The 22,410-nt window shown below is 38.3% G+C and overlaps 1 protein-coding gene across 6 annotated transcripts in view; it reads left to right on the top strand.

The window, feature by feature from the left end:
- The window catches only part of LOC103709762 (type IV inositol polyphosphate 5-phosphatase 3), a 34,816-nt gene that overhangs the window by 5,361 nt on the left and 7,045 nt on the right, over nucleotides 1-22,410 (top strand). For 4 of the 6 annotated variants that reach the window (XR_005513010.1, XM_008795258.4, XM_008795259.4 and 1 more), the window contains 6 exons: nucleotides 1,073-1,160; nucleotides 1,303-1,407; nucleotides 2,636-3,455; nucleotides 10,078-10,262; nucleotides 13,934-14,042; nucleotides 15,280-15,422. Coding sequence is in view for 5 of the 6 variants with exons in the window: in XM_008795258.4 (XP_008793480.2) it covers nucleotides 1,073-1,160; nucleotides 1,303-1,407; nucleotides 2,636-3,455; nucleotides 10,078-10,262; nucleotides 13,934-14,042; nucleotides 15,280-15,422 (1,450 nt within the window). In the remaining variant the exon portion in view is untranslated. Of the gene's footprint in view, nucleotides 1-1,072; nucleotides 1,161-1,302; nucleotides 1,408-2,583; nucleotides 3,456-10,077; nucleotides 10,263-13,933; nucleotides 14,043-15,279; nucleotides 15,423-22,410 lie in introns of those variants that run through there. The other 2 variants (XM_026805700.2, XM_026805699.2) reach the window with 2 other exon arrangements.

Here is a 22,410-nt window from a genome sequence, read left to right as displayed (position 1 = left end):
GATTTTACAGACTAGATTTGTGCTGTGAATTGGGGCCCTGAATCACCACAAATATAAATATTTTAGTATAAATTTATTCTTCCATGACATTGTGTTGTTTTTAGTTCTAGTTTGTTAAGATGATAAGTAGAGACATTTTTATGACATCAGATAGTATAAACTTAAACTAATAAACAATTTTTTTTTTGTGGATGAGCTTGCTTTTTTTAAAAAAATTTAAGGAAATACCTAGAATCATGGAACTGGAATATCTACTCTCACTAGAATTTTTTATGTTCATGATTTGGTTTTTTACCCAGAGAATAACAAATCTTTCTTTTAATCTTTTTTCACTTCAACAACCAGACAGCTACCTGGTATTCTTTTTATTATTTTTTGAAATCAGGAATTGGAGAAGCATTGGTCTTTTTTTTTTTTTTTTTTTGAATACACCGCTTTTTCTTAGCTTATGTTTGAACATGCTGCAGAACCATTTGGAAAAAATGCAAGTGTAGGTTTCTTATTTTATGTTCTTGAAAATTCCCAAATTATGTAATCAATATTTTGTATGCGAAGTAGAAATTTCTCTTGGCTTCCATTGTAACCTTACCCTAGCTTCCCCGCCAACAACCCCTCTGCCCTAGAGAGATGATTTTCTGGAATTGACTTTATTTGTTTCTGTAAATAACTAAGACTTATGAAGCACTTGAAAGCTTTCAATGCCACTGGAGATTTTGAGAAGCTGAGATTGCAGAAACTGTGTAAAGTGGATATTCTGTTGCTTTAATGCCAGCCTGGCTCTTATACACATCTATGTGGCAAGGCGATTCATGTCTGATTGTTAATTGGGATATTCACAGTGTTAAAAACAAAAAAGAACACAGTCATTTCTTTGACTTTTACCCTGTAAGTCATTAGCTCCCAGAATTGATAGCACTAGGAGAAACAATATCTGTTATATTTTAAGGTAATTGTTTTTGTAGTATGGGATGTGAAAAAACATGTTAACTAGTAACATAGTACCACAAATGGACCAGAAATGCCTTTGCATTTATTGTTGCATCTTTGATATCTTGATGGCTTTTATGTGCAGATGACCACTTAGAGGATATCCCATACAAGCTAAGAAGACGAAATTCAGAGACCCTTCGTGCACAATACATAGATACCAAAGAACTCAGGCATGTCTAAGTTTCTCTATATAATTGTTCTGTCTACATGCAGCTATCAGTGAACTCCTTAAGAAGTTTGATATCTTTTCTTTATCCTTGTGGGGAGAAAGTCTTTATCTTCTCACTAAATCTCAAGCTTTTGCTCTTGCAGGATCTGCATAGGGACATGGAATGTTGGAGGAAAACTTCCAGCAGAAGACCTAAACATCGAAGAGTGGCTAGATAAAGAGAAGCCTGCTGATATATATGTGTTTGGGTAAATATTTCTGAGCATACATGTAATTCTTTAACTATGTAATGGCATACCTTTCCTATTATGGTAATACTTACATATGGCATTATGGTAGTAGGCCAGGAGCTTTTGAAGGTGCAATTATTATAGTGTAATGGTGTGGGTCCTTTCATCAGAATTCCCATCTGCAATAATGGCTGATAAAAGTTTGGCCATCTTAAACTAAAACTACATGACCAATACTATGAAACAAGGTTTCAAATACCGCCGGAATGGGATGGCATGAATGGTATTACACTATTTCATCAGGTTTCCGTCACCGGTACATAGTGTGCTAGTATGGAATGTAGTCCCGTACTGTGTGTCAGTACCCAGTACCATGCCATTCAAGCAAAAAACAGGATACCAGTTTTTGAAAACGTTGCCATGAAGCTGAGCATTACAAGCTTCATTCCTTCTACCTTTCTTGTATTGATTTGCCCGAATTTACCATTGGACAAAGCCCTTGGTGATGGAAATTACCTTCCACAGTGCTTAGCAATTGGTCCATGGACCTAAACATGCTTTTGTTTCCAATAAAATTTTCATGGATTTTTATGGTATCATAGTTGAATGTGGTTTACTTTCTTTTGGCACAATCTCTGTACACTAATTAAGAACAAGGATTCCATGGCTTGAAGAGGCCTCCCCTAAAGAGCTAACCGGGAAGTCTGCTATAAATAAGCTGGATTTATGTGATCTGTGGTATATCCTTTAGCTTCCAGAGGACCGGGTTCATTACTGATGTGGTGTGTAGATTGTATATCATTTTTTACATGTAAGATGTATTCAGGTATATAAGTAATATATTGGAGGTGTATTAATGCTTATTCACATGATATGTCCCATCTTCTTTTATTATAATTTTTTTTGCTTGAATGTTTATTGTTTCTGTAATTTTCTACTTTATTTGACAAATCAAGAAATACTCAAGGCCTTCCTCACATTAAACCTCCTGATAAGCAATAATGCAGGTTATTTAGGGTGCTCTTATGTTTGAAGAAGCAATAATGCAGGTTATATTTGTACTACTTATTATTTTTGTAAGGCATTAAGTTTTATTATATTATATTATTCTTTATTTTATGTTTTGATTTCTCTTTTTAAGTACATCCTATGTTGTTGGTATTCTAATTTTACAGTATTTTCTGTTTTCTGCAGTTGCTATGATTAAAGGTGTTCATAAGAAATTGCATACATGCTCTTTTTGCAGTTTTCAGGAGATTGTTCCGTTAAATGCAGGAAACATCTTCGGTCCCCAGGGCAGCCGCCCAGTTTCAAGATGGGAACATCTTATACATGAGACACTGAATAGGATTCAAACAGTAAAACCAAACTATAAATGTTACAGTGATCCTCCTTCTCCATCAAGGTTCAAGCCATCAGGAGATACTGCTGTCACTATGGATGAACTACTTCCTGATATGGATAGTGACACTGATGATGATGAACAACAATCCAGTTTTCATATGGACAGCGATGAATGCCCATCAAGCATAGATGATTCGAAATGCACTCTATCTTCCAGTTGCAGTCCTAGTGCAGATGCATCCGTACCACAGGAACCTGACCAGCATAAGTCTACAATGAAGAGGCTAGACCGATGCCATCATTTCACTTCATTAGACTATGATGTGAATTCAGAAACATCAGCAACCCAGCAAAAGAAGCTAATCAAAACACTTAGCAGCTCAGAGAGGATTGGGTTGATCTGGCCAGAACAACCATTGGAGTTGTTAGCTACACGTGTTCTAGATAGTTCAAATTCTTTCGGATCAGTAAAGTCTTTTAGAACATACAATTCTTTCAAGTCAGTACACTACAAGGATCTGCCGGAGATTGGTCCGATTCCTGAATTTAACTTGAATATCATTAGACCCAGAAAGAAAAGAGCACCTTTTGTAAGGATCGTAAGTAAGCAAATGGTTGGGATTTTCCTTTCAATATGGGTCCGACGAAGCCTGAGGAAGCACATCCTGAACTTGAAGGTATCTACTGTTGGTGTTGGTGTCATGGGTTACATAGGCAACAAGGTAAGATTTCCTTCTTCACAGCTTGAAGGTTTTTGCCATCATCCTTATAGTTTTCAAGTATCTCTCCATTTTGTTATGCAGCCTACAACAGTTCTATAATTTCCCCCATAAATGCAGTAATGACAAAGTCGGATTCTTTCTTTTGCAGCTATTACTTGTAATGAATACTCTAGTTTTTCATTTTAGTCTCATGACAATTTTGCTGAATGTCTCTTAATGCTAGAGTGCCCTTCATTAAATAGAAAACTGTACAGAGATATATCCCCGATTTTGTGCTCCTACCAGCTATCATATCTTTCTAATATGGGAAGATACATTTCTGATTTTGTGCTTTCATATCTTTCTAAATATGGAAAGATACATCCATGATTTTGTGCTATATCTCTCAAAATATGGAAAGATACATCCTTGATTTTGTGCTTCTACCAACTATCATATTGACATCCCCCCTCAAATTGATGCTGGTTGATCAAGAAGTATCAATTTGCCAACCAGAAACAGATGACGCTACCGGATCATAGCTTTGGTAAACACATCAACAATCTGAAGGTCAGTGAAAACATGCGGAAGAGAAATGACATGAGTATCCACAGCTTTCCGAATAGAATGATAATCCACTTTGATGTGCTTGGTACGCTTATGTAAAACAAGATTAGTAGCAATCTGAATGGCACTCATGTTATCGGCATGGAGAGGAGTGGGATCAGACTGAGGAAATCCAAGCTTAGTCAGGAGCCCACGAAGCTATTCAATTTCGGATCAAGCAACAGATATGGCACGATACTTTGACTCAATCGAAGATTTGGAAATACGATCCTGCTTCTTACTCTTCCAAGATAATAAGGAATCTCCAAGAAACATACACCAACCCGTGATAGAGCGATGAGTATCGGGACATTCTGCTCAATCAGAATCACTAAAAGCAACAAGACGAATAGGAGAAACAGCAGAAAAGAACAATCCACGGTTAGGAGAGTCTCAAAGATACCCAATAATACGACGAATAGCTGCCGAATGTAGATACTGTGGGGATTGCGTAAACTGGCTGACTTGCTGGACAACAAAAGAGGTATCTGGCCATGTATAGTCAGATAATTCATGCTGCCAACTAACTGGCGAAATCGAGTAGGATTAGGAAGAAGATCGCCCTCCTCACGACGATACTTAACATTTATTTTCGGAGGAGTGTCCACAGAGGAAGAGTCCTAAAGACCAGCCAAAGCAATCAAATCTTGCGTATATTTGTATTGATGCAAGAACACACTAGAAGGATCAGTATGAACCTCCAATTTCAAGAAGTACACAAGAGGACCAAGGTCCTTCATGTAAAAAGAGTCCAAGAGATGCTGCTGAAGGCGGGTAATCAACAAGGAATCCGTCCTTGTAATCAAAATGTCATTTACATAAACAAGGAGGAGAACAATACCAGGGGATGTCTTGCAAAGAAACAAGGAGTCATAGTGACTCTGCACAAAAAAGAAGCGAAGCAAGGTTGATCGGAAATTTCAAACCACTCCCGGGGAGCCTGTTTCAAGCCATACAAAGACCTCTTCAACTTACAGACGTCGGAAGTAGATGTGGAGAGCAAACTAGGTGGAGGTGTCATGTAAATATCCTTCTTGAGATCACCATGGAGAAAAGTGTTTTTGACGTCCATTTGATGTAGTGGTTAGCCCTATGAAGCAGCAATGGCAATAACTATATGCACCGTGGTCATTTTCGCCATTGGAGCAAATGTCTCCTTATAGTCCACCCCATGCTTCTGCCTGTTACCAAGAGCAACCAACTGTGCCTTATAGCAATCTAGAGTCCCATCTGAACAAAGCTTAACCGTGGGCGTAACGATAGAGGGACAAAGAACAATGTCCTATGTATGATTTTCTTGAAGAGCCCGAAGTTCCTCTTGCATTGTCTTCAGCCAACACTCATGCTTCACAGCCTGTGAGTAACATGATGGAACCGAAATAGTGGATAGAGTAGCATTGAGAGATGTGTGAGGAAAACCATATCGATCAGGAGGATGAGAGACTCTGGTAGATCGTCGAGGAGCAGCCTGAGCAGGCTCAGGTGGCGGATCAGTCTCGAAAAGGGGCAAAATCGGTCGACGTCGTTTATACACAAATCTAGGCTTGAACCGCTCAGGAGGAGGGGTCAAGTCATTAAAACTAGGAAGAACAAAAACTGCAGAAGATGACTCAACATGAATAGAAAAGTACCGAGTCTCAAAGAAGACAACATAGTAAACACGAATTCTGTTAGAGTATGGATCATAGTAAACAAAATCTTTTTGAGAAACACTATAACCCATAAAGGCGCATTTAACAGATTGAGCAGAAAGTTTGTGGCCTTTATGAGAAGGCAAATGCATAAAGCAAACACAACCAAAAGTATGCAAATCATGATATCTAGAATGCTGACGGTAAAGACGATAATATGGAGAGTCGAAGTTTAACACCTGAGATGGCAATCTATTAATTAAATAAACTACAATAAATAAAGCCTCAACCCAGAATTTAGATGGAACATAAGACTCAAGTAATAAAGTTCGAACGGCATCCAAAAGATGACGGTTCTTCCGTTCAGCCATGCCATTTTGTTGTGGCGTATAAGGGTATGAGCGTTGTGAGACAATACCTTTCTGATGCTGAAAATTATGGAACTCGTGAGACATATATTTTTCACCAGAATCAGATCTCAATACTTTAATACTAGTAGAAAATTGAGTCTCAACATATGCCAGAAAGGCCTGGAAAACAGAGAAAACTTCAAATTTGGAACGTTAAATATACACCCAGGCAAATCGATTGTAATCATCAATGAATGTCACAAAGTACTTATAGTGAGCATGAGAAATAATAGGTGTAATGCCTCAAACATCACTATGAATAATATCAAAACACCTTTCTACACGATTATCAAGAGAAGAAAAAGGAAGTCTTATTCTTTCCTAATTTACTTGTAGAACAATCAAAGGAAAGGCTATGAGAAGAAAATTGATATGTATTGCCCAACAAACCAGAGTTCAACAAATGGGATAAAACAATAGAATTTGGATAGCCCAAACATTTATGCCCTACTTGACTCTTATTTTTAACAATGCAAGCCAAAGATATGAAACTAGGAATGAAAAAGTGCAGTGGAAACAATCTTCCAACTTTAGGCCCCTTCGCGATTATCGTCCCCGACACCTGATCCTGCACAAGACAACCATCATGAGAAAAATGGACATCACAGTTGTTATCCACCAATTGACCAACCAAAATAAGACTAGAAAGTCCGGGCGATACAAAAACATTCTTGAAAGATGAAGTAATATCCCCAACAGTAGTAATAGGTAAATTACTTTCATTAGCAATCTGAATATGTGATGAACCATGATGCGGACAAACATTTCTAAGCATATCAGATGAACTTGTCATATGATTTGATGCACCAGAATCAACAAACCAAGGTTGAGGTGGTGTAGTACCTTTACCTTGCAGCCCTAAGGCTGAAAAGGCCGAAACAATTATCTGCCGCACCATTTCAAGAGTAAGAACAACTGGTCCAGCAACCGTAGAAGTGCTGGTAGGCACTGCAAGAGTAAACTGATTGCTAGTCCCTGCCGAAGATTGACCATTTGGAGAAGTGCTAACTGCAACCTGAAAAGCATTGGCTTGGGGGTTTTGAGGGCGAGTGGGGCACTCCTTGATGATGTGACCTTGCTGTTTACAGTAGTTGCAGAATCTTTTTCCACAATTGATAGCAATGTGTCCGTATTCTTTGCAGCTGTAGCACTGCACCTTGCGCATATCCCTACTCTTCCCCTTTCTTTGAGCGGCATAAGCAACTGTAACAGCATTAGATGACATCCTCTTTTGCTCGAAAGTAGCCTGTGTGAGAATACACTGTTCTTCACGAAGTAATTCTCCAAAACAAACATCTTAGGATGGAGGAGGGTCACGATTCATCAAATTGGAGCGAGTAACCCCAAATTCAGGTTGCAACTTCATCAAAAAATGATATCTCTTGCTTTGCTCGTGAACTACCTGAATAGTAGAGAGAGATTCGGCGGGTACCTTAGCATATACAATGTCAGAAAATTCTGCCCATAAGTTTTGAAAGCCATAAAAGTAGTCCTGGATGGAGAGATTGCCCTGAGAGTAACTAGCAATTTCATACTCCAACTGAAATCATCTTGCTGTGTTGTCCAGATTGTAAACCTTTTTCAAATAATCCCACATGGTTTTGGTAGTCTTATATGGCCTCAGATTAAGAACAATAAGAGGGTCAACAGACCCTAATATCTAGGTCATCACCCGAGCATCTTTGACCTTCCATTAAGCCAACTTCGTAGGATCCGTAGGGGCTGGATCATTTCCATCTATATGACCCCACAATTCCTTCCCTGTGACAAATATTTGAAACTGAAATTCCCAGGTAGAATAGTTCTTACCAGTGAATCGGACACTGAAAGCATCAGAATTGCTTGCAGACAAGGTGAAAGAATGCCGTCAATGCACAACACAGCAGCATAGGAATAACACAAGAATTTTCGAATATCATAGCACCAAAAAAACCAAAAAACCCGAAAGACCAAGAGCACCAGAAAACACATTGCAGCAGATCCAGAAATCTAGAAAACACGCTGCAGAGAAAGCCGAAACCCAAGAGCCCTAGAATCTAGGACTAAACACCAAAGAAAGCCAAGAAAACCAGAAAACTCCGAGAGCACAAATGGCTCTGATACCATGACAATTTTGCTGAATGTCTCTCAATGTGAGAGTGTCTTTCATTAAATAGAAAACTGTACAGAGATACATCCCTAATTTTGTGCTCCTACCAGCTATCATATCTCTCTAAATATGGGAAGATATATCCCTGATTTTGTGCTATCATTATCTCTCTAAATATGGAAAGATACATCCCTGATTTTGTGCTCCTACCAGCTATCATATTGACATCTCACCTGGTTCATGTCATATAGTTTTCTAAGTCTTATATTTTATTTCCAATTTGAACTATTTCCTGGGGTGATGTGAATAACTGGGAAAGAAATCTACATATGGTGATTAATGGAGAATAAAATGAAACCTTGCAAAATAAATGAAATAGTGGTATCTTGCTGAATTGGCTGATCATATTATAATAATGTCATACAAGTTGGTAGCAGGTTTTCTGCATGATGCTAAAGAGTAATATTTAAGGGACATCTCCTTCGCTCACAACTCTATTAAACATCTAGCTAGTGAGTTGGATCAACATGCATATTGTGTGTAGCCTGAGAACCATTTGGTGATGTTTATGCTGTAGCAGTTTTTGGTACTATGCAATCCTTAGAGATTCTTTAATTTTGAGTTAGGATTGAAGACAAGCTTGTATATGGATGTCTTGTTATGACCACTTTTATAACCAACATATTATCAGTGTTGCACTCCATCATGTTGAATGTTTTGGAGGTCCAAACTTTTATGTTTCACAGGTCATAATTCACTATATAAAACAATACAATTTGCTATATGGGCTGTAACATTGAAAATATGCATAACTTTGGGATATGACCCTCTTTTCCAATGATTCATAAAATGTAAAGTCCATCTAACTTCTCAACCCTTCAAACTAATGGCGGATAAATTGCTTATAAAATAGAACTCCAAGTCATTAAGAGTCTCTGTAAAGAAGTGAAAAAGTAAATTAGATGTTTGGAGGCGATGGCTTAGCAAGATAGATATTCTGACAGAATGTCAATCAATGTTGTTATGCATAATTTCTCAAAGGGAAAATATTGATGCACACAATAATAGTGAAAATGATACCTGCTCTTGATGTTGAAACATAGGTAATTTCTTGTTTTTTTCCTCATCCAAGGTGAGCGAATCTGTGAGGAAGGTGCAAAACAGGTAGTAGCCCACCCAGTAAGATAATCTGCACAATTAGCATTTCTGTAGGCTACATAGTGGAATGAGTTAGTGATCATCCTCCGGATTTACCCAAAGATATGCATTTTATTTTCACAATGAATGCAGAGAGGGTATTGACTAATAGATCCTGTACAAGGATTTGTGTTACAGGATGATTGGACAGATAAGGCACTTAAGAGGCTATGGAGTAGGTTTGGAAGTAGCTTTACCATTTATAGGACAAAGCTGTTCCATTGAGGTATCATTGATCTAATTATAAATCAAACGTGCATGATCAATCATATTAAAGGTATACTGCTGCAATGACCACTTGATGAGAGAAGACAAGATGTGGTAAATGATTTTTTCACACACGTGTTGCTAGAACCTCTAGGACAAGTAGAAGCTGCTTCTGGTTGTAAATATATGTTTCTATCAGTAGATTTTATCTTGATCCGAAGCTTAGTATATAATATGCCATGCAAGATTTAATAAAGTGTCCATTTGTCCCCGTATTACCCTTGTTTTGACTTTTCTCTCCCTCTTTCCATTTTTATGATCAAATTTTTTGTTAAGTCCTTATCGAATTTAAGTTTCTTGCTTGTTAAGTTTTGCAGCCTCAATATTTTGACTTCTTAAGCCTATGGGTATGCCATTTCCTTCATGCAAGTGCATGCAGAATCTCAGTAGGTGAACATTGTTCTGATTTAGAAGCATATTGACAACTTTCAAATATGATCCAGGGTTCAATCTCAGTCAGCATGTCTATATACCAGACTCTGTTTTGCTTTGTCTGTACGCACCTATCATCAGGTGAAAAGGGCGGAAATGAACTTAGAAGGAATACAGATGTGCAAGAAATTCATCGTAGAACACGATTTAGTACAGTTGCCACTGTTGGAGTTCCCAAAAAAATCCATGATCATGAGTAAGTAGAATCTGTCTTGTTTAGTGGCATCTAGACAAAAATTTTTCCTCCTTTTTGTTGTTATTGTATTTGTAGGATTGTTCTATGCACCATCAAGTGGTTAATTAAAATGGTCACTTTTGTGAATTAGCAAGAAGAAATCAAGAATATATTATTTTACCATACTTTTGTTCAATACTTAGATATGTTCAAAAATACTAGTCTTTTCAAGGAAAAAGAATGTCGAAAAATCTTGAATTTCACATAATTTATACAAGATGATTATTATATGATGCATAGTACTTAGTAAGCATGAAAGCAAAGAATCTGCATAGGCTCTATCCTTGATATCTTGTCATGATTAATTCAAATACTTCTACAAATATATAATGTAATATCAGAAGACATGGAAAACTGCCCATTTGTTTCTGACTTAATCTTCTTCAGTGCACATCACTCTTTTCTTTATCAAGGAAATGAAAACCAACCTACTATCCTGCAAACTCATAGATGCTTGGGCCCTGCATGAGGATCTTGCTTTTTTGAAGACTTTGTTTGATCCATGCACTGACTCATAATGCAACTAGTGTTCTCCATTGACTATGTGGTGGATTGGTAATAGTAGCTATAATTCTCCTGTGCTTTTGGCTGGGGCTCATGAAATTGATTTCAGCTATTGATCTACCCAATCTTCGGGTGAAGTTTTTAACATAAATTAGTATGACTAATCCAAAATTTCATGTGCAAGATAATGTAATAATAAACAAAGATTGCAGCAGATAAAACCTCTTGTTGGAAATAAACTAATTGCAGACATAATACTCTTCAAATGCTTAAAATACTCTTTTGTAAAACCCCTTTTGTTGTTTTTTTACAGCATAACACAAAATGGCCAAAATAACTTTCAAATTCTGGAAATTATCTTTTAGAGACAAAAATATCTTGAATAATATATATATATATATAATTATATAAATATATAATTATATATATATAATTAATAAACTAGTCTTTGCCTATCTAGTTGGCATGCCACTCCACTTGGGAGGAATCTATGGTTTAAGCCTTGGTCGTGGCCTCGTCCCACTGTGTTTCTCAAAATTTTCATAGTTAGTAAGGTGGACTGGAACGGAACTTACACATCCATAAACAAGATGATTTTCTCAGGTTAGAATTATATTATTGAGAACGTTCAACAAATTTTTAGCTGGAATGCATGTTTGAACAAAAAAAAAGTGAACAATGAAGTCTTTGTGCTGATAAAACTTTCCAAAACCAAGCAGAAAGGAAGCATTCATTATTATGGAGTATAAAGTTTCTTGAGAATAGAGTAACAAATCACTAATTGTATATGCACTGAAATGACTGGATTAGATTAGGTTTATACTTTATAGTGTGAATGTCTGAACGTTCATATGTAATGGGATCTCAACCTGTATCATCAAGTCCACCAACTTGTGCATTGCACTTCTTCAGTAGATATGTCACCAAGGATGTTGACGAAGTTTATTTCTCTTTTTTTTAATAACCATCTGTATATTTGAAGCTATTTACTAATTAAATTAGGGCTAAACATTATGTTGCTCTGTGTACCTCGAAAGAAGTTTAAATTCTGACGTGCAATCCTTTCTGGTGTAATTGCAGCACTTACTAGTTTTAATAGACTTTTAGATGTTTACCTTATTTTTACTATATATAAGAACAAGAGTTTTGAAATTAGAGAATATTCCTTCTTGATTCCGTCTCACTTTTTATACCGAAAATACCCTTTTATTAATCTTAAAAGATAATTGCATTAACTTTCTAGCTCAAGTTTGCTACCACACGCTCTCTTTCTTCTTTCCTAATCAAATCAGACCCTATCATAAAACACATTAACAGATTGGACTCCATCCTTTTTACTAATTTGACTCTCATCTAGATTGGACTCTTTGATTTGATCCCTAACAGTCTCTTCTTTCTTCCCTCCAGCATGCATTACATGCGCCCAGTTACCAATAGTTTTATATTTGAGGCTTCATTCACTGATATGAGCTCAAAATATGTAGCTTCATGATGATTTGAAATTTTGGAGTTTAATTTTATTAATTGCTTTTTGAATCCCTAATGCTTCTCTATATTGCTGTCCTCTTTTACTGTTTACCAGCCATATAATTGATGAAATCAAATAAAGCCACTACTTTCCAATATCCAATATGAATTAAACTTTCCTAATGTAACATTCATTCTTGTCGTATTTAAGTGAGGCAACTTTTTTATTTCTATTTGATCTTGTTAGGTGATTAATGTGACATCTGACAAGTCCACATACTGTTCAGATCATGTTCATCCAAAGTTGCTTCCATTCCTCTAATATAAAACATCTATTCTAAATGATAGTTTTCCTTGACCTTTTGGCTAGATGCATCTAAGTATAAGACTCTGGCTTTTGTCTTGGTGATGGTGTTGCTCCATCGGCTTTTCTTTATGAGATTTCTTTATTGTTTGACTTGTTGAGTCAAAGCTTCTAGTTGCTACTTCTTTTGGATTTTTCCCTCCCTTTTAACATCAGGATATGACCTTCTGTCATTGTGATGCTACTCTAGAAAATCTGGTTGTCTGTTTCCTACCTAGTCCAGTTAACCTAGCACAATTTAAGTAATTTGCCTTATTTTGGTACATATGCATCCAACTAGCATGTCCTCTCTTCCATCCCCCCTCCTCCACCAAAAGTCCCCCCCCCCTCCCCCCCAAAAGTTAAAAGCATGCATGTCTTCATTGTTATTATAGTTTGTCACACCAAATCATACCATCCCTTCCAGAGCATATCGTAATGTAATGGTCGACAACCAATACTTGTCGGTACTAGGAACTTACTTGAATTAGCATTGTATCAGCATGGTTCTTTTACAAGAATCGAATCAATACTGCAAACCATGATTTGCTGTACCGCTTCATACCGTATTGTATAGGGAGAAAATCAGTACAAAATTTAACTTTAAGTCTGTACAAACCCCGTACGGCTCAGTACCGAGATGTACCACTCCATGCTGAGGTGTACCGATGCCTACCGTGGTGCGTACCGGCCCATACCGAGGCATACCAAGATAAAGATTGAGAAAAATGGTTATAGAGCTATTTTGGTACATGGTTTGTAGCAAGGTCCGGGACTGAGATTGCGGACCTTGCTGCAAACCATGATGGTTACATGGAGATTTGCCATGTTATCTTGGATATGAAGTTAATGTTTCTAACAATACTCTGCTATCACTCTTGTTTTATCCACCTTGATTTAGTCCTTTATTTATGTCCACCAAACTTCAACTATGTTTGTGACATTGAATGAAAGTGGTATTTATGACAATTGCTGTCCTAGATATTGAAATTTTAGAACATTGTGCATTTTCTGAAGAACATTCATTTAATGAATTGCATATTTGGTACGATAGTCCTATACACTTTATTTAGAAAAAGAAGAAAAAAAATAAAGAAGTGCTACAGGTCCCACAAATACATAAGTATGGGCTTCATTAGTGGAAGGCGACACTCCTTGAAAAGATTCACATGGGCATGAGGATTTATATGTCTTTAATGCAGTCTAAAATCTTCTGAGAATCTGTTCAAATCTTCCTTCTATATATTTAATTTTTTCTTATCTGCTTCTCCAACTTCCTTGAAGTATGCGTCTGTTCTAACTACTTAACATTTTGCAGAAGAATTTTCTGGCTTGGAGATCTAAATTATCGCATTGACTTATCATATGAAAGAACACATGAACTTATATCCAAAAAGGGTTGGTCTGGGTTGGCTGAAAAGGATCAGGTAACCTTTTCTTTGTTTTCTCTGTTACAAAATATATGTGATTATTATGAACATCCAAATTATTTATTTACCCAAAAGTTTTCAAGCCCAGTCAAGTCCAAATTGTGGACCAAAACAAAATATTATGAACCTCTTTTTTTTTACGATTAAAGCCACTTGTAGCCGCAGTCACATCCTACATGGACCACTACCATCTTCAGCCATGGAAACGGTATAAACAATGGGCCTAAGAACTACCTTTGGATAAACTGATATAACCATGGAGATAGGGTTCCAGGATCTTGGGTTGATAATAGAAGAAATAAGAAGAGGAGAAAATAGGAGGTGAAAAATAATGACATAAGAAAAAAAGTACTAAAAGAAATTATTTCATGGATAAAATATTGCATAATATGTAGCTTAATATATTTTGAAGTGCCTATATGATTTTTAAGTCCTAGCTGTATATTTTTGAGTTGGAAAGGAACTAAATACTACCATAACTGAAACAGAAGCCTTTGATATGATGAAGTGTACTTCAGAAGGTCCATATAACCTCTTCACGCTCCCACCAAATTTGACTTTCTTTTAGGAGGATTAGAAGACTTTCAACTTTTTTCTTTAGAATTATATGCTCTTTCTCAACCTTCTCCACAAGCTATCTTAATATTGACCTGCAAACCATATTCCATGCAGCCACATGGGGTTTGAGTTTATGGATCAAAATGTGATCCATCATATTCAGAAACTTTTTCTAATACTGATGCCAACCTTTTCTTGGTGTTCTAATTTTCATCAAGCCAATTTTTAGCAAGAACAGGCTTGCCATAGAAAAATTGGAAAAGATGTAGTAATTAAGGAAGCCTATCCTTTTCTCTTTTTTTTTTTTTGATGACCAAGATGTTAGTGTGTAGTCCCTCAATCTCACAAACCACCAAAGAAGAGCTCTATGGTTTAGTAGAACCAAAAAAATTAATTTGCCATACCCATAACAGGTGTATATTCGAATATTTTGCATTGACTTGTTTATGAGAAAGTACGGCTACTTCATGAATTAGAATGTGGTCTGTTTACTTTTTATCCCAAGTCTTTAACAAAGTACAGACTTTTCCATTTAGTTATATGATTCTAATAAAGTTAGTTCATGGTGCAGGTTAGCATTATCATTCATAACTGCAATGTGCTATTACAAATAGATGGGTAACTGAAAGTAGTTTGAAGAATGATTTTACCAAAACTCTTTATTATTCTGTCGCAGCTAAAGCGAGAGCTAAAGAAAGGACGTGCTTTTGATGGGTGGTCAGAAGGTGTTATAAATTTTCCCCCTACCTACAAATACGAGTTTAATTCGGAGAAATATATTGGAGAAGATCAAAAGGGTCGGAGGAGAACTCCTGCATGGTATGAAGCTGAAGTAATTGTTAAATAAATGCAATATTTAATTTCATTACTCTTTTTCTTTGCTTTTTAATCATTGTGGGAGTTAGTATATTTGGAAAACTTGGATATGCAGTATTTTATGATTATTGATTAACCCTTTCTTGGTCTATATATTAGAGAAAATGGGATGCTTTCTGCTTACATCTCTGGTTTATTAACCAATCTTAGTCCGTGCCTTCATCATTAAACGATTCGTCAAATTAAATATCTACTACTTCATGTGTATTATATGTATAAAGGAAAAATATACGGTGGTTATCTACTGTTGCATGTAACAAAATTGATAAACCTGTTTGAAATTTACGTATTCTGTTTTTTCAGTGCACCACATCATTTGAAATTACATACTTAGTTGAAACTATTAAAACAAATTACATACCTAGTAATTAAAAGAGATCATTAAGGAAAAGTACTAAATTAAAAGGTAGAAATCCTTTAAGATAGAGTTTTACAATGTTTCCTCCTAATTGATATTTTATTCATTTACTGCAGATTCTAAGGAGGTCGCGTGTGAGGTTGTGCTTGTATTATAAAACCATACGAATGCTAGGACAGCTTTTTGCGTGCAACTTATCTATTGGTTCTTATCCATGGCCAAGTATACCAACATGGAATCTTTTGATTTGTTGTTGCTACTTCCATTCAAGTCCCTGTTTTGTTTCTTCTGGTTTGTTCTGACTGTTCAACCTGAATCTGAAATTCCTCCTAATTTGGGTTTTCTCAGTCCAGGTCTGTGTAGTGCATGTACTCAGCTCATTTAAAGTGGCCTTCCCTATGTTATTGTCACGCCCCGAACCCAGCACCCGGGTCCGAAACGCGACCGGCCGCATGAGCCCTAGAGCAGTGCCCTAAAGATCATGCAAGGCCTATGATTAACAAAAATTCCAATAAATCCATAATTAATTAGTAATTCAAATAGACAATCCGACATGCCCAAATAAACACATTAGTTCAATTACAATATCTTCAAATGTTCATCGACATCAAAGAAAGATAAACAAATAAACTAACTAATGACTCTGGTACTCGCACGCTGCGCTCATCCCATCCAAATCTAAGCATTCTGCAACTCTGATAAAGAAAAAGAAGAAAAAGGGGGGTGAGCTTTACAGCCCAGTAAGAATTCCTACACATCCATACCAACACAATAATAATATGAATTCGAAAACCACGATAAATCGATGCACATTTCATGAAATCATAAACCGACTATCAAAAGGCTCAAATAATCAATATAAGTATGCACGTCAAATATCAATGAAAGTCCAACCACGCAAGAATGATATAGCATACGATAGCTCATAAATCTTCATTAATGTTTTCAATGCTTTTTCTTTCCATTCTATATTAACTTGATCCGGATCAATTATCTTTCCGACTTTGGGCCAAATCCCGGTCACGTTTCCAGCCCGTGACAGGGCAAACCAATAGTGTCACACTTAGAGCCTGTGACGGGCAAACCCATAATAACGAGACGGCCCAAAGTCAATGTTCATTTAATCAATTTCACATCCACACATCCATTCCAAACCGACCGGTATTAGTGAAGGCGCAACTCTATTTCCTTAAACCCCACCAAAGACAGCGCCACGAGTCGACTCCGACCAAGGCCTCACCCAACCCCGGACTCCGACCTGGCCTCGCCATGGGTTCAGGGACCCTCGGTATGACCCACCTACTAACCAGGCCATCGCCGTTGACAGGCGGCAGGACATGCTGACAGTGACCCTCCCTGTGCTGCTCAGGGACCCCGCGGGTATGGCCCGCACAGCGGCCGAGTATGTCCAACATTCCCCCCCCCAACGCGATGCCTGGGTTTCGAACTCGAGACCCCTGGCTCTGATACCAATTGTCAGGATCAAGCGCTACCATTACACCAAAACCGACCGGTGTTAGTCCATACCACCACATCCATAAATTCAATTATGCAGGTATAAGTTATACACATACAAGCATCCATCACACTACCAACCACAAGCCAACACGATCAAAATATAATTAAATATAAAACTATTTTGCTTTGTCTGGATCATAGCATATCAAACATATATAGTGCAAAAATATGTATATCATGTAGGATTGGCGTACAAGGATTCTTACGAAATTGTAGACTGACTCAACACGGTCCGAATCACAACCTACGCGTTGGGGTGCTGAGTCCCCTGATCAAAACCTTCTGGCTCCGCCGACTCTTCCTCTACAACATCAATTGCAAATCACAAACTAAATCATTTAATATTTAAATATTCTAAACCATAATTGACATTTACTATGGGGTCCATCTCCAGATCCCCAAACATCTCAATTCCTCCAATTCTAGGGCAGTCGGGGTGGCCCGACTCCCACCCTGGTACCACCAGCCTATGTCGTCGTCCGCCATAGCCGCAACCACGCCGCGACGATAATCGGTCCCGGTGAAGAGACCAAAAGAAAGGATGGACGAGAGAGAAGGGTTCTTCCTCCGCCTCTTTGTTCCAAGGGCAACAGCCAGGGTGGCTGTGCCCTCACCTTCCCCACCCTCGGCCACCATTGGCCGAACCATCGCCGGCCACCCCTGCTGCAGTCGTCGGCGATGGTGGCCGGCCAAGAGAAAGAGAGGAGAAGGGGTCTCCTCTTCCTCTTCTTCTTGTTTTTCTTCTTCTTCTTCTTCTTCTTCTTCTTCTTTCCAACCGACACTGACCCCTCCCCCTTCCTCCATTTCTTCCACGGAAAGGCCACCGTGATGGTGGCTCGGCCTTTCCCACCCCACCCGGCGGCAACCCAACAGTCCCCCGACCGCCATTGCCGCCGGCGATGGTCATCCGACGCGAGGAAGAGGAGGAAGGGGCGGGATCACGAGGAAGAAAGCCTCGGATCCGCCATCCCCCATCTCCATCCAAGCCTTCAGTCCCTCACCAAACTCCATACAAACTTGATCAACGCCCAAGTACCATGGATCCCGGCCAATCCCGACGGCCGGCGGTGGCAAAATCCGGAGGAGAGAGGGCGAAACAGGGTACCCCTGTTTCGGGCTCTTCTCCGACGATTCTCCGACCAAAAACCCCCACAACACCACCCGAAAAACCTAGCAAATGAAACGCAAGGGAAAGATCCACGCTTACCTCAGTCCGATGGGTGTTCCGGCGGCCTTTCCGGCGAGGAATCGGAGGAATCGAGCTCGGCTTCTTTCTTCTCCCGGTTTGTGGATGGTCTTCACCGAAGGAAAGGAAGCTGTGGAGCTTCCCCCGCGGCCGGCCGGATCCTCTCCGGCGCTCGTCTCCTCCGGCGATCAGCTCCCTCCGGCGATCCCCTCTAACGCCGCCGCCGTCTCCCTCCCGTGCACCCTCTCAAAAGGGTTTCCTCCACGATCGTGCCTAGGGCACGATCTTAAGAGGGATACGGGTCCGGTCTTTTCGGGCCGGCCCGTTAACCTCTTTTTTTTTTTTTTTTTTTGGGTATTACATACTCTCCCCCTTAAAAAAATTTCGTCCTCGAAATTAACTTACTTGAAGTTTCAAACCTAAAAAAAAATATACATCCATCATATCGTCCCTGAGATCTCAAATAGTCTCCCTCTCGGAGTAACTACTCACAAGATTTTGACATACAAAAATCACAGCATCTCAAAACTTAATCCTTTACGTTTACCACACGTATTAAGTTCTTTTGATCTCCTTCAAAAGAATTCCAAATTTCCAACCTTGGATTAAAATGCCGTAATTATATCCCAAAGAAATTAATTTCTCTTGATTCTACATACAGATCATAATTGGCTTGACAGAAATAGAAGAAATCTTTAATATCAAATGCTCTTAATATTCTACAATCATTTTTCTTTTCTTTCTCCCACATCATTCCAACAAATAAGAGATCCATAGAATCAACAACATTCTCTTGAAACTAACTCAAGTATTTTATCATAATGCCTTTTAGATCAAATATTAATGATCTTAACCAGTTTCAAAATAAGTCAAACTATCACACTTCCGCTGCACACTCTGATTTAATTCATTTAATTCTCTAAAGTCACAAAATGATTTCTGACTAAAGTATCACTTTGCATTGAGACTAAGAAACTCCAAATTTCAAATTTTCCAAGTAGAACTAGAGCAAAACCTCTAGATCTTTTTGTTCTCGATTTATATAGAGTGTACTTACCATAACTAACCCCCGATCCTTTAGTCAAGTTTAAGGTCACTATGTGATCTCCACAACCTTTTTAGAATCCAAAATATCTAGGTTTAATTTAAAGGGGGTAATTCTTGTATTCTCTTTGCAATTTAATTAGAAAATCTACATTGATTTTCCTTCCAACAGAATTTACCTCAAACTCAATGGGTTAGAACTGTTGAGCCAATATCACTATGAGTAGGAATTAACTCTATCAACCACCAAATCCTTCTTTACCAAAATCCTTAATGTCTATGATTAATGCTACCCATGATAACTCACATAAGCATTTCAAAATCGAAATTTCTACTCAATTTTGTATTTTGCAATGACAAAGATTTCTAGTTAGGTCATAAACCTTGACTTGAGTTCAAGTTAACACATCCAATGGTCTCCAACAATTATAAGAAAAATTTAGTAGCCCAATCCAAATATACAAATTCAACTAATTAGAATACTCCACCAATTTGCATACTATATGGCCTTAAGAATTTAATCCACTAATAGAAATATGCCGATTTACAATATTCAAACATGTCAAATCCAAATATAATCCCCATACAGATTTAACCTCGAAAATATTCTGCACTAATACTACGAAAAATCTTTCTTAGCCCACTCCAATGATACGGAAGATGTATGTATAAATCACACTCTGATAATTAGTAGCAAAACCAAAAGTACGATCATATCACAACCCATATCAAGTTTGAACTTCCAAGTCGTTTAAATAATATCTGAACATGGTATAACCGGGATGCCATTGTTAATTTTCCTACACTTATCTTAGGTCAAACCTCTCTTATCATGATCAAAGATAATTTATACTTTCCTTCCACACTCATCGAAAACCAAACCCGATGCATACATTTTATCACAATGCCCAGTGATCTTACACCTTAAGCACCAAATATAATTGTCATGTCCCAATTGATCATAACCTTAAGCTATGATATATTTATGTCACAATCCCTAATGATCTTAAACGTCAAACTCTAATGCCATTAAGCCTACAGTCCCTAGTGGTCTTAAGCCGTAGGTTATAATATCATTCATGTTACAATCTCAAGTGACTATAAACCAAGGCTCTGATAGTTTTTCTATCATAATTTCCCACTCACACTCACCTGAACCTAAACCTCAGGATATCTTAACCTTAAGCTCTGATACCACTCTGTCACGCCCCGAACCCAGCACCCGGGTCCGAAACGCGACCGGCCGCATGAGCCCTAGAGCAGTGCCCTAAAGATCATGCAAGGCCTATGATTAACAAAAATTCCAATAAATCCATAATTAATTAGTAATTCAAATAGACAATCCGACATGCCCAAATAAACACATTAGTTCAATTACAATATCTTCAAATGTTCATCGACATCAAAGAAAGATAAACAAATAAACTAACTAATGACTCTGGTACTCGCACGCTGCGCTCATCCCATCCAAATCTAAGCATTCTGCAACTCTGATAAAGAAAAAGAAGAAAAAGGGGGGTGAGCTTTACAGCCCAGTAAGAATTCCTACACATCCATACCAACACAATAATAATATGAATTCGAAAACCACGATAAATCGATGCACATTTCATGAAATCATAAACTGACTATCAAAAGGCTCAAATAATCAATATAAGTATGCACGTCAAATATCAATGAAAGTCCAACCACGCAAGAATGATATAGCATACGATAGCTCATAAATCTTCATTAATGTTTTCAATGCTTTTTCTTTCCATTCTATATTAACTTGATCCGGATCAATTATCTTTCCGACTTTGGGCCAAATCCCGGTCACGTTTCCAGCCCGTGACAGGGCAAAACAATAATGTCACACTTAGAGCCTGTGACGGGCAAACCCATAATAACGAGACGGCCCAAAGTCAATGTTCATTTAATCAATTTCACATCCACACATCCATTCCAAACCGACCGGTATTAGTGAAGGCGCAACTCTATTTCCTTAAACCCCACCAAAGACAGCGCCACGAGTCGACTCCGACCAAGGCCTCACCCAACCCCGGACTCCGACCTGGCCTCGCCATGGGTTCAGGGACCCTCGGTATGACCCACCTACTAACCAGGCCATCGCCGTTGACAGGCGGCAGGACATGCTGACAGTGACCCTCCCTGTGCTGCTCAGGGACCCCGCGGGTATGGCCCGCACAGCGGCCGAGTATGTCCAACATTCCCCCCCCCCAACGCGATGCCTGGGTTTCGAACTCGAGACCCCTGGCTTTGATACCAATTGTCAGGATCAAGCGCTACCATTACACCAAAACCGACCGGTGTTAGTCCATACCACCACATCCATAAATTCAATTATGCAGGTATAAGTTATACACATACAAGCATCCATCACACTACCAACCACAAGCCAACACGATCAAAATATAATTAAATATAAAACTATTTTGCTTTGTCTGGATCATAGCATATCAAACATATATAGTGCAAAAATATGTATATCATGTAGGATTGGCGTACAAGGATTCTTACGAAATTGTAGACTGACTCAACACGGTCCGAATCACAACCTACGCGTTGGGGTGCTGAGTCCCCTGATCAAAACCTTCTGGCTCCGCCGACTCTTCCTCTACAACATCAATTGCAAATCACAAACTAAATCATTTAATATTTAAATATTCTAAACCATAATTGACATTTACTATGGGGTCCATCTCCAGATCCCCAAACATCTCAATTTCTCCAATTCTAGGGCAGTCGGGGTGGCCCGACTCCCACCCTGGTACCACCAGCCTATGTCGTCGTCCGCCATAGCCGCAACCACGCCGCGACGATAA

This window comes from Phoenix dactylifera, chromosome 8 (assembly GCF_009389715.1).
Source record: "Phoenix dactylifera cultivar Barhee BC4 chromosome 8, palm_55x_up_171113_PBpolish2nd_filt_p, whole genome shotgun sequence".
In the NCBI taxonomy this organism is placed as follows: Eukaryota; Viridiplantae; Streptophyta; class Magnoliopsida; order Arecales; family Arecaceae; genus Phoenix; species Phoenix dactylifera.
The sequence above is the reverse complement of the archived record's forward strand: the minus strand, read 5'-3'. Positions and strand labels throughout refer to the sequence as shown.